The sequence below is a fragment of the Macaca thibetana genome, chromosome 13, assembly GCF_024542745.1.
Source record: "Macaca thibetana thibetana isolate TM-01 chromosome 13, ASM2454274v1, whole genome shotgun sequence".
Lineage (NCBI taxonomy): Eukaryota > Metazoa > Chordata > Mammalia > Primates > Cercopithecidae > Macaca > Macaca thibetana.
This window is the reverse complement of record NC_065590.1, coordinates 80,675,650-80,688,602: the sequence shown is the minus strand read 5'-3', so window position 1 is coordinate 80,688,602 and position 12,953 is coordinate 80,675,650. Positions and strand designations below refer to the sequence as shown.

The 12,953-nt window shown below is 52.0% G+C and overlaps 1 protein-coding gene across 2 annotated transcripts in view; it reads right to left on the bottom strand.

Moving 5' to 3' along the window:
• Positions 1 to 325: 325 nt before the first annotated feature.
• The window catches only part of CIB4 (calcium and integrin binding family member 4), a 59,613-nt gene continuing 46,985 nt past the window's right edge, over positions 326 to 12,953 (bottom strand). For both annotated transcript variants that reach the window (XM_050753845.1, XM_050753846.1), the window contains 3 exons: positions 2,922 to 3,031; positions 1,955 to 2,043; positions 326 to 522 (listed from right to left, as the gene is read on the bottom strand). In XM_050753845.1, the coding sequence (XP_050609802.1) occupies positions 492 to 522; positions 1,955 to 2,043; positions 2,922 to 3,031 (230 nt within the window). In that variant the 3' untranslated portion in view covers positions 326 to 491. The remainder of the gene's footprint in view (positions 523 to 1,954; positions 2,044 to 2,921; positions 3,032 to 12,953) is intronic.

Genomic DNA, 12,953 nt, shown 5'->3' with positions numbered 1-12,953 from the left:
TGCCTTCTCCCTCAGAAGGGGAGTGGGGAGCCGGGCGCCGGCTGGAGTGGCTGCTATGTGCACGTCTCCGTGCAGCTCTGCAGTGCGAGGTGCTGGGGGTCGGGGGTTTTGATGAAGGGAGGGAAGGACCTCTATCTTGCTAGGGACCTTCATCCCATTTGGCTTGGTCCCCTGCTATGACACGGGTTGAGATTTGAACTATTCCCTCAAAAAGATTGCCACCCCAGCCTGCTTGATGACGCTGGCACACGGAAGCCCTGGAATGGGCAGCTCTTAATAAAAAGTACCGTGTATGATCCTGCATTTAAAAAGTGATGATCTGGTGGGCTCAGGAACAGGTTTTTCTTTTCTTTTATCTAATAAACAATATTCTAGAGGGGAGGGTGGGCCCAGGACAAAGTCATACTTCAGACCAGCTCCCTCCACTGCTGGAGGGGGTTCGATGCCAGTGGTCTCCCTCGAGGCTGCCACGTCAGGTATTTGCAGCTACATCAGCATCCCCAGAAGTGAATCCGAAAGGAGCTGAAAGAAAGAGTCCCGTGAGCCACGTGAGCCCGCAGGTCCAAGGGGCCCTCTGACTCCTGGGTTCACAGTAGTCCTGGAGGCTCCCTGGCCTGCATCTCATGTCCCTTTCTCTGGGCGACAGCCACTTTGCAGCTGTCCCAAAGCGACCCCAAACCTTCTCTAAGCTTCTTTCAGCATCACCACAAGGCAAAGGCAGGGCACCAGAAGGAACCTTGTGGTGCTCGCATCAGTGGAAAGAAATGGAAGAGATTCAAAGCGAAACTCCAAGCAGTCAGGGTGCCAGCTTCATTACGTGCTGGGCTGTGACAGAACAAGAGGAGTTACCTTTGGCCGGGGTGGTCCCAAGTGTGCATCCTTTTAGAGAGGGGCCACCCAGGCCACAGGCCCTAGCAGGCCTGTTGGAATGAGGAGCCCCCTCCTCATCCAGGCAGTCAGAAGAGGGGAGGACCCCTGACCATGGCCACTCGGATCCTGTCTCTGGGGATTTGGAGTCAGAGCTGAGAGGTGTTACTTAGGAGTCACTGAAGGTCACTCAAGACCGAGGAGGTATAAACTTGACCACTGCAGGGAGGCCATGCATGGTCTTGTGTCTGACAAAGCAGAGACAGCTGGTGCACAGCACCGAGTGAGCGTGGAAGGCTGATGGGAGGCAGAGACATTGGCACAGAGGGACCTGGCAGCCCCGGGCTCCTGCCCTGGTGCTGGCTGAGTCTAGCTCTTAGTTCTGTTTCCCTTCATCTGTAAAAGCACCTTGAGTGGGCACACGTGAAATCAGCGTGCCTCTGAGACCAGGGGCAGAGTCGGACCCAGGAGCAGGAGACGCCAGCTCCACCCGGCTCGTCCTCCATGGCGCGCACTGCCTCCAGGGGGCATGCATCTCCCAAAAGCGGCAGCACCCCAAAAAGACTTCAACATGGCCAGGGAGATCTGGAGATGGCCAATCTTCTCAAGGACGTTTGGGCCTCAGAAGACCCTTTGGGCCCCTCTTGCTCTAAGAAATAGAATTGGATGCTTCTCTCATTGTTTCTTTTCTTCTATGAGCTCCACCACCAGCATCTTCTGATCCCCCCTGAAACCGCCAACTCCCAGTTGGCTGCTGGAGGCAGTGGGGTCATCAGGAGTCCAGTGGGCCTCAGGAGAAGCACAGAGGTGTGTCGGCTGGCACGGGGAATGCTCTGAGGTTGGAACTGTGATGTCATTCTCAAAGCCTGGGATCCAATCCTCTCCTCTGCCTTTTAATACCCCAGGGTTACTTAATTTCTCAGATGCTCCAGTTTTGCTGATTCTGAAAGAATCTGCAAAGTATTCTGGAAACTCAGCCTCCTTGGGAAGACTGAGATGTCCCATGGGGTGAGGAGAGATCGGGGGGTCCTTCATGCCCCCCCCACCCACTCTTCTGGGCAGTCCCGCCCCCTCCAGAATGCCTTACTTCATGAAATCCGGAGACTTGGCCATCGCATGTTCAAACTCTGAGAAGGACAGCATGTTGTCATTGTCCAGATCTGACTCACTCAGGACCTGGCCAGGGAGCACAGAAGGTGGCTGAGTGGAACCCGGTGTCAGGCAGTGAGGTGGGGCACGGGGTGGAGGGGAACGCCACATACCAGGGGCTCTGCCACATGCTCAACACTTGTCTCCCAGGTCCCCTGACCCCAGTGACCCCACAGAGATTAGGTTACGTGCACCAAAGCTTTGGACCCTACTGGCTGCCACTCACTCCTGGGGCCTCCAGCACCAGCCCAGCAGTGAGAGAACAAGAGTGTCCCCCACCTGCCCCGCCAACCAGTACACACAGGGGCTCTGCACTACAGGGGGCCCAGGCAGGCAGGGAGGTGGTGGTGACTCCCTCAACAGTGCTCATGGTTTTATCTTCCTTCTAGTCCCCATCGAGACTGGAAATGCTGGACACTTGTCATGTTCTGAAAGCCGAGATCCATGCCCTGACTTGAGTTCGCGGGGCCGTCTTCGTGTTTGTCACTCCGGGACACCTGGGCACTGTGTTGTGCTGAGACAGTGTGGGGAGGGGATGTTGAGATGGGTCCCTCTGAGGCTAAGCTGCTGTTGGCCCACCACTGGCAGTCCCTCTCATGTAGGGAGGTCCCTCGAGTGGGTGGGTTGGGCTCAGTGTTCTGGGGACCCTGGACAGGTCTTGGAGGAAGGACAGAAAGTCGAGGGGCAGTTGCCTCCCTCTGTGTGCCCATTCCTCAGGGCACCCTGAGCTGCCTGTCCCCTTGGCAGCCCCCAGGGAATGTGGGCACCAAAGGCCAATGTGTCATCGGACTCAGACTGGCCCTGGATCTCCTCCCAAGAGGGTGGCCTGACATCCGGGGGCTTTGGGTGACAACGCGGCCCCTATCCCCAGCCCCAGCCACCAGCTCCCAGCCCCCAGCACACACGTGGTTCGTGAGGTCCATCAGCAGGTCCTCAGACATGTCATCACTGTTCAGCAGCCGCAGGATGATCCTCTGCAGGTCCTCCTCATCAATGAAGCCATTCTCATTAAAATCTGCAAAGAAGAGGCCAGACCTGCATTAGAGGGAGATGGGCGCTGAATAGGAAGAGGACTTGAGGAGTCCTGGGGGACACAGCACCAGCCAGGACCCCACAGATGCCCACTAGCCTCTGAGAGGCCCCCCAGAGCCCAGCTCTCCCAGGCGAGTCACACATGGGTGCTCAATAACCTGTCAGAAATACCAGTGGTAGTAAGTATTGATCGTGTGTGTGCTACATGCTCAGACCTCTCCTGGGAGCTTGAAGTCATTGAATCTTCACAATCAACCTTTTATTAGTCTTTTACCAAAAAGAAACTGAGGCACAGAGGGTTATATGGTTGCCAGGCAGAGTGGAGCGGAGGGCGGCCTGGATCTGAAGTTGGAAGGCCTGGGTGCCAGTCTCTGCTGCTGTCCAGATGCAGTAGCTGTGTGATCTGGGCATGTGCCCTCACCTCTGCAGTGAAGTGGGGACAGTGGTCCTTGTAGCCTCTCCACAGAGGAGCTAGCCATACTGACCCTGGCTGTGCCTTAAAATGTTAAGGGGACAAGAGGCAATATTCCCTCCAACCCCGTGCAGCCTCCTTCCTGAAATGGAGTCCAGAAATGGGCAAGAACAGGCACCATTTCTTCATCCCAGGCAAGCTACAGCTGTCAGAAAAAGGGTAACGGGACAGGGAGCCTGCAGACCATGGCGGGCTCCATACATTTCAAATCCCCTCTAAAATAGCCCAGGAAGCTGCCGTGGCCCTGGTGTGCCCAGAGGGTTCTGGCCGCGGGGAGCCCTGGGGACTCTGGGGTGGGTGACAGTGGGGGTGGCACCAGGACTTCCCGTACTTCTGGGGGCCGCACTGACTCCCGTGTGTGCCAGCTGCTGCTTCCTCAACTGCAGCCACAGCCCAGGGCCCCTGCCTTCCAGGACGGCGCTCGGAAGTGCCCACCGCCCGTCCCACCAGTCGGGGAGTGCTGCCCTGAGCTTGGCCAGGCCTTGGGTCCTCCTTTTAGGGCCATAAAATATGGTCATTACATAAACCTCCTGAGCACTGAACAGCCAGGGTCCACCTGACCCTTTTTCCCACAGAGCCACCTTGAGGGGTGTCCTTTATCCCTCAGGGCTGCCTAAATCGGTCTTCTCAACAGGCCTTGGAAGAGCATGACCTGGAGGGACGGCGGGTGGAGGAGGTGCCGGGCCACCAGTGGGCAGAGACCGAGGCACCCTGGGGAGCCAGGGACAGCGGCAGAGATGGAGTCACCCTGGGATGCCAGGCAGGGACAGCGGCAGAGGAGCCACTCTGGGGTGCTTGGCCAGAGTGACTGGCACGGTGTGATGGGAGCAGAGGCTGCGGGGAGGCCTGAGCGGAGAAGTATCAGGGGTTAAGTCTGGAAGGTGGGCGAGTTGTGAAGGCCTTGAATGGCAAGTGAGGCGATGTCCGGCATTCTCAGCACCGCTCTCCCAGAGCTCCCAGCACGATCACCCAAACCCCTCACTGGGTGGTAAACACAGCTGCCTGAGTGAATTATAATAATCACCACCACAACAAGCACAGATGTTTTTGCTGTGGCCAGGCAGTGGTCTAAGCGCTTTGCAGTTCACTGCATATAATCCTTCAGAGATGATGAAACTGAGGCATGCAGAGATTAAATAACCCTACTTACCTCCTTAATCTTATTTCAGCTCATTGCAACCTTTAAATCTCACCTATAGGCTAATGAATGCCAAATGTATGTCTCCACCCTGGGTTTCTCCCCGAACTCCAGGCTCACATATGCACCTGCTTTCCTGCTCTTACCCAATAGTCCCTCATATTCTACATGTCCAAGCCCAGGCTCCTCATGCTTCCCTCCCCAGCCCTTACCCCTAGACCTGCTGCACTCACAGCTGTCCCCTCCCTGGGAATTGGGACTCTTCGGGACTCTTCCAGCCACTCAGGCCAACCTGGAATCACCCTTACCTCTCTCCCTTGCACCCCACAGGTGATGGGTTGGCAAATCCTCCCAGCTTCCCCCATTTCTCATGCACTACCCCACCCTAGCCCGGCCACCATTGCCTCTCTCCAGCTCGCCCTGGCAGTCTCTTGCTGAGCTTCCCTCTTCTCTCTCTGCCCCCTGAAGTCTACTCCCAGCACAACAGCCCAGGTGATTTGTTGATTGTCATTCCTTCCTCATTGCCCTCTTCTTGCAGCCCCGTCTTACCCAGAGCAGAATCCAGGTCCTGATCCCCAAGTCAGCCCGCCGTCACTCTGCCTCCTTGCTCAATCAAGCTGACACACTCTTGCCTCAGGGCCTTTGTACGGAGGCTCCCCCTCCTCGGGACACTCTCACCTAGAGATCCTCTAGGTCTTTATTCAAGTGTCAGCTCCTTCCAGGCACTACCCAGTGCCTGTGTAAACATGCACTTCCTGTGTCTTCCCGGCTTTGTCCTTCTCCCAGCACAGAGTACTCCCCAACACATTATGTGTTATTAGCTCATTTATCTCCCTCTACTCTAATATCAATTCCACAAGGGCAGACATCTTTGTCCTTTTGCTCACTGCTGTATCCCTAGTTCCCAGAACAATGCCTGGGACACAGTAGATGCTCAATGGCTGTTGTTGAATAAATAATGAATGAATTACCCAGGGTAACCATTGGTAAGTGATGGAGACAGGATTAAACCCAGGCAGTCTCACTTGATGGAAAGTCTATGTTCTTAACCACCCTTAACTGCCTTTATTGCAATAAAGCGCCAATCTTTCATGGGCAGAGGATCACCCAAAACAATCACTACATTTGCCAGCCTCCCTTGCTGCTAGATGTGCCCGTGTGACTATGTTCTGGCCAATGAAGTATAAGCAGAAGAGGCACAGACAACTTCTGGGACCGTCTATAAAGAGAAGGTGTGGTCCTCTGGGATAATTAGGTGACCTTGGGAATGAAGGATAAAGCGACAAGATAGGAGGACCTGGGATCCCTGACACTGAGAGCTTTAGAACCACTGTGGGTAACTGGCCAGGCATGGTGGCTCACGCCTGTAATCCCAGCACTTCGGGAGGCCGAGGCGGGTGGATCACGAGGTCAGGAGATCGAGACCATCCTGGCTAACATGGTGAAACCCTATCTCTTCTAAAAATACAAAAAATTAGCCGGGCGTGGTGGCGGGGGTCTGTAGTACCAGCTACTGGGGAGGCTGAGGCAGGAGAATAGCGTGAACTCGGGAGGCGGAGCTTGCAGTGAGCAAGATCACACCACAGCACTCCAGCCTGGGTGACAGAGCGAGACTCCATCTCAAAAAAAAAAAAACAAAAACAAAAACAAAAAGAACCACTATGGGTAACTATCTCTTGACTTCTACATATTAGATAAATAAATATATAGCTTTCAGCAATCTTGAAAGCTATCTTGCTTAAACCCTGCTACCTGTGGTATCCTGTCATTGGCCACCAAATTTAATTCTAATTCATTACTGAGTCTCAGTTTCCTCATCTGTAAAATGGGAGTAATAACAGTACCTCTGCAGAGTTGCTGTGGAGATTAAATAAGAAAATACATAGACATCACACAGAATATAGAAGATATTCCGTATAGAAGGTTAGATACAAATAAGAATAAGCATATTAGTTATATCTAATAAGCATCTTCTATACTAAGATATCTTAGTATATATAGTTATTGTCAATACTTGGTAACTATACAACGCTGTAACTTAGTATAGTCATATCTTTTATACTAAGAGACTCAATTCTACATCACTTGATGATTGCTAAACACTAAAAGTACAAACCGAAGAGGCTTTATAAACCCACCTTGAAGGAAAGGAACTAGAGAGCTATATTGGTTTATACCAGTTTCTATACTCATTTCTACTAGAGAAACTAAGGCCCAAGTTTGCTGATGTCACAGGGTCCTTTGGTGGCAGAGCCAAGACTTGTCTCTGTTCCCCATGGCAGGATATGGGTATGGAAGATGTAAGTTCCCCTCACTCCTCCAGCAGTGCCCATTCCCTGGCTAAATGCTTGTCAGTGCCAGGACTGGAGCCTCTCTCCCTGCACAGGCTCTGCTATCACCTCCATGGGAAATGGCTCAGAGCAGGTGAAGGGGGTGGAGGGACCAGCCCCAGGGCCTGGAGATGGTGGACAGCCACAGTGACACACTGCACTGCTGCTGGGAACTCTGCAGCCTCTCTCAGAGACCCTGCGGTGTCCCCAGGCATCCTGCTGGCCCAGCTGTTCTATGCAGAGACTGCAGCAAATGACATGGCTTTGGCCCCAAGCCATCTGGAAACAATAATTTGCTAGAGTAAATGTAGTCCTGGACAGTTCCCCTCCTTTGGGGGTGGCAAGGGCAGAGAAGCTGGGGAGGAGTTGGGGGCTGAGAGCTCTGGGAGGCTGACCAGCCCAGGCGGCCTCTGCAGTCTCAGACCACTTGGGAGGGGCTGGAGCCTTCTTCTTGCTGTCTCCCAGCAATGCTAGGAGGGGCCCAGAGAGCTGGTGGAGTTGGGACTCAGCCTTCAGGCCCCCCGAAGACTCTGACCATCATCACTCGAAGTCTCTGTCATTCCTACTCCTTGCAGTTTCCCAGGACTTTTACAGAAATCAACCTGTCTGGTGGAGGGAGGGAGGGCTCCTTTCACCGTGACTTTCATGAGAACTGAGGTTTCTTCCTTTGCCTCTCCCCAGCCACCTGCACCTGCAATGGCGTCAGGCCCTGGGAAGGTAGGAGGAGATCTGCCACAGGTGCTCCGGTACCTGCCTGGGGATAATTCCTAACTGGTGGAGGCTGTGCTGACGGGAGCAGGAAGACATTGCTGGGATGGTGGCCTCTCACCAGTGGAAACTCTCCAGAGGTACGGAGAGAGGAGATTGATCAGTTGGAGACCAGAGTGTCTCTCAGAGCAGGACCTGGAGCCCAGTAGGTAAGCTCCAGGGAGGTGTGGCTGTCCCTGCTGGCTGCTGCCGCTGCCTCTGCCTCTGCCTCCTCTTCTTCCTCTTCTTCTTCTTCTCCTTCTCCTTCTTCTTCCCCTTCCTCTTCCTCCCTTTCCCCTTCCTCTTCCCCTTCCTCCTCCTCTTCTCCACCTCCTCCTTCTTCCCCCTCCTCTTCCTCCTCTTCTTCCTCTTCTTCTCCTCCTTCCTACTCTTCATCTTCTTCCTCTTCTTCCCCATCCCCTTCCTCTTCCCCTTCCTTTCCCCCTTCCTCCTCCCCTTCTCCTCCTCCTCCTTCTTCTTCTACTTCTTCTTCTCCTTCTTCTCCTTCCTCTTCTTCTTCTCCTCCTCCTTCTCCTCCTCCTTCTTCCTCTTCATCTTCTTCCTCTTCCTCCCCTTCCCCTTCCTCTTCCCCTTCCCCTTCCTTTTCCCTTTCTTCCTCCCCTTCTCCTCCTCCTTCTCCTCTTCTTCTTCTTCCTCTTCCTCCCCTTCCCCTTCCTCCTTCCCCTTTCCCCTTCCTTTTCCTTTCTTCCTTTCTCCTCCTCCTTCTTCTTCTTCCTCCCCTTCCTCTTCCCCTTCCTCCTCCTCCTTCTCCTTCTTCTTCTCTTTCTTTTTCTCCTTCCTCTTCTTCTTCCTCTTCCTCTTCCTGCCCTTCCCCTTCCTCCGCCGCCTCCTCCTCCTCCTCCTTCTTCTTCTTCTTCTTCTTTTTCTTCTTCTTCTTCTTCTTCTTCTTCTTCTTCTTCTTCTTCTTCTTCTTCTTCTTCTTCTTCTTCTTCTTCTTCTTCCCCTCCTCCTCCTCCTCCTCCTCCTCCTCCTCCTCCTCCTCTCCTCCTTGACAGAATCTCACTCTTGTTCCCCAGGCTGGAGTGCAGTGGCACAATCTTGGCTCACTGCAACCTCCACCTTACAAGTTCAACTGATTCTCTTGCCTCAGCCTCCCGAGTAGCTGGGACTACAGGTGCCTGCCACCATGCCTAACTAATTTTTGTATTTTTAGTAGAGATGGGGGTTTCACCGTGTTGGCCAGGCTGGTCTCGAACTCCTGACCTCAGGTGATCCACCCACCTCAGCCTCTCAAAGTGCTGGGATTACAGATGTGAGCCACTGTACCCAGCCCCTGCTGGATTCTTGGCCAAAAGCCATTCTCCTGTCTTTCTTACTAACATAACTGCAGTTTCTTTTCAGGATGACACCATGTCCAGCTTAAAATGTGTAGCTGGATGTTTTAAGTCTCCTTTGCAGCTATGGGTAACCAGGTGACATAGTTCTGGCCAATGAAATATAAACCAAAAATGCTGGCGGGGGCTTCCAAGAAAGCTTATGAAAGGAGAGTGGACTTATCTGCACTTTGGATGTACTTTTGTCTTGATTCCTTTTCCTATCACCTTTTCTTCCTGAAATGAAGATAAGATGTCTTTGGCCACAGAACCCATGTTGTGACTATGAGGATAACGGTCCCTGACTGTTGGCAGAATAGGAAGCTCGAAGGAGCCTGGACCCTCAGTAACCTCCTGAAGCCATTGCCCCAACTCTGGATGCCTGACTCTAGACTTTGTTTTTGCTTTTTTGTAATACCATGGCCACTGCTCCACATCACTGAATGCAACCCTAACTCCTGCAGCAGTTTAGAGCAACAGCTCTCACAGTCTGCTGCTCATTCAAGCCATCCAGGGAGCTTCCAAAAAGCCCAAGCCCGGGACATACTCAATACCATTCCATCAAGTCCCTGGAGCTGGGGCCCAAGCATCTGTATTTAAAAAAAAAACAAAAAACAAACAAACAAAAAAACTCACAGGTGATTCAATGTACAGCCAAGTGTGAAAAGCAGTGGGTTAGAGCAATGCTTTTTAGACGTTAAAGCGCAGAGGAATCTGCTGGGGATCTTGCTAAAATGCAGAATCAGATCCAGTGGGTGGAATGGGGCCTGGGGCTCTGCATTTCTGATAAGCTTCCTGGCAGTGCTGATACTGCTGGTCCGTGGACCACACCGCGGGTAGCAAGGGGCCGGAGCATTGAGTTCCATCTTTGGACTTTTGCTGAGAATCATCACCATGACAGTTACCATGCCTGCCTTCTCCTTTCCCTTTCTGTCTCCTTTCCCCTCTTTTTTGATCCTCTTCATCCTTCACTGTGGACCACTCCCTCCTCGACTTATTACGCAGGCTCAGGATCCACGTGTCCCATCTCTAATCTTGCTGACAGCTCTGTAAAGAAACCTTCTGAGCCCTGAGAGAATTCAGGTTCGTCTGAGTCTATTTGATGAAGCTTGGGCGTTTATGAGCCCCTGGGCGTCTATTTGCACAGCTGATTTGCATGAAGGCTTTGAGCTTTTTGTGTTTGTGCTTAGGCTGGAGGAAGGAACCTATATGCTCCAAAGGGCCTGGAGAGAGTCGGGGGAGGAAGATACAAAGACATTGTGGGGGATATTGCGTTGTCTAGTCCTTGACCTGCCCTGAGGCTCTCAGTCTGACCTCTTGGGACAGTGAGTGTTTGCCCCACGTCACAGCTGAACACGATTTAGCTTGTGCCTTGAAGCCCAAGGAGAACCTGCTGCTCACCTCTCTCCTGAAGGGTTTGAGTGTTTTTGTTTGTTTAGCTCAGGAAACCACAGACAGTCAGCGGAGGAAGACGTCTTTTGTGGCCTCTGCCCAGCCTACGCTCTACCATCTCTGAGAAGTGTCCCCACCCCAGTGGCAGGCCTCTGGAGCCATGCTTGTTTCACAACTCTGCTTCTTTTTGGCTGCAGGTGATTGGGCAAGGCTGGTCACCTATCCCAGGGGAAGCTAGATCATTGGCTGGGTGAGAAAACAGAGGGGAGAAACAGAGATGCTTGTGGCTACTCAGAGTGAAGCCTGCAGCCCATGTGGGGGCCGGGGAGTCATCTTTGGCCTGTGGGCACAGAGGCATAGCAGATCTGCAGAAGGAGAAGGAAAGCCCACAGAGAGAGGCAGAGACGAGAGACGAGGCAGCCGTGGAGAGGAGACCACAGCTGTCTGGCTTCTTGACTCTCATCCAGCTGTGCCCCAGGGCCCCAGGAGTCCTGCCTCACTTCCACCATGGGCTCCATAATGCTCTTGGCAGATGAACTCTAGTGACCTCTCTCCCAAGAGCCCCACGTCTTGGTGCTCAGGCTTTTGTATAATCCCCAACTCCCTTGAGTATGGGTGGGAACTGTGACTTGCTTGTAACCAATGGAACTTGGCAAAATTGATGGGCTGTCACTTCCACCAACACGCTGTCTTTTGTGACTCCATCTTGCCAGTGGGGTGACTCAAGAGTCTCTCCTGCTGGCTGTCTTTAAAGAAGCAAGTGGCCAGGTTGAGAGGCCCAGGTGTCCAGGAGCTGAGGGCAACCCCCGACTGAGAGCCGGCAAGAAGTTAAGGCCCTGAGTCCTGCAGACATAAGGAAGTAAATTCTGCCAACAACGTGAGCAAGCTCAGGAGCAGACTCTGCCAGTCAAGCGCCCTCCAGGTGAGAAGGCACCCCAGCCGGAAGCTTGATGGCAGCTTGTGAAACCCTAAGAGGAGGACCCAACTAAGTCATGCCTGGACTCCTAGCCCACAGAAACTGTGAGGTTACTAATGTATGTCATCTAAAGCCTCTAAGCTTGTGGTAATTTCTTACACAATGAAAAACTCATCTAGTGCTGGTTCTTATCAGTGGCTTTTACGTAGGTAAGTTTCTGTGGTTTGCAACCTAAAGACTCTTGGCTAAGACGGGAACACCAAGCCTAGGCTGGCATCCTCCAGAGGAGCGACCCCAGCCAGAGGAGCACTGATGGGGGCTTGAGCCAACACAGCTGCCACCTGTGGGAGGCCTGGCCGAGAGGAGCAGCGGCTAGAGGGCTCCAGCTCCCTGGATGCATTGGGATCCCCCTAGAGACTCCCAGAAATACTTGGGGGAAGGAAGGAGGAAAGCTGGTATAGACAGGTGGGGCCTATGAAGCCAACTTAATTTGGGTATGTGATTTAATTTCTACATATCCTGCTTGGAGTTCACCGTAAATCTGTGTCTTACATCAAATGTAGGACATTTGGGGCCATTAGGTCTTCAGATATCTGTTCTGCCACATTCACTCTCTCCTCTCCTTCTCAGACTCCACCTAGATACATGTTAGAGCTTTCTATTGTCCTTCATGTCTCTGAGGCTCTGTTCTCCTTTCCCTGAGTAGTTTTTCTCTCTGTTCTTCAGATTAGGTTATTTCTATTGATCTATCTTCAAGTTTCCTGACTCCTCTGTTATCTCAATTCTCCCGTTAAGCTCATCCAGTGAATTTTTGTTTCAGATGTCTTTTCAGTTCTATATTTTCCAGTTGATTCTTTCTTATAATTTCTGCTTCTCTGCTGAGATTTCCTATCTTTTCATTTGTTATGAGCAGTTTTTACATCCTTGGGCATGAATACTGTGATGATTAATGGTATGTGTCAACTTGACTGAGCTAAGGGTGCCCAGATAGCTGGCAACACATTCTTTCTGGGTATCTCTGTGAGGGTGTTTCTGGAAGAGATTAGCATTTGAATCAATAGACTGAGTAAAGATCCACCCTCACCAACTGGACATTGTTCCATCCATGGAGGACCCAACAGAACAAAAAGGTGGAGGAAGGATGAATTCGTACAATCTGAGCTGAGACATCCATCTTCTCCCATACACAGACATTGATGCTCCTGATTCTTGGACCTTCAGAATGAATTACGCCACCACCTTTCTTAGCTTTCCAGCTTGCAGACAGTGGATCATGGGACTTCTCAGCCTCCGTAATCACATGAGCCAGTTCCTAGAATAAATCTCTCTCTCTTTCTACATATATATGTGGAGATAGGTGTGTGTGTGTATATGTAAGTGTATATCTATACACACGTAAACACACACAAATATATACACACACACATACACTCATATACATATACACGCATAAATAGCCTATTGGTTCTGTTTCTCTGCAGAATCCTGACTAATACAGTTATAATAGCTGTTTTAAAATCTTTATTAGCTAATTCCAACATCTGGGTCATGTCAGTCAGTCTCCATTGTTGAGAAT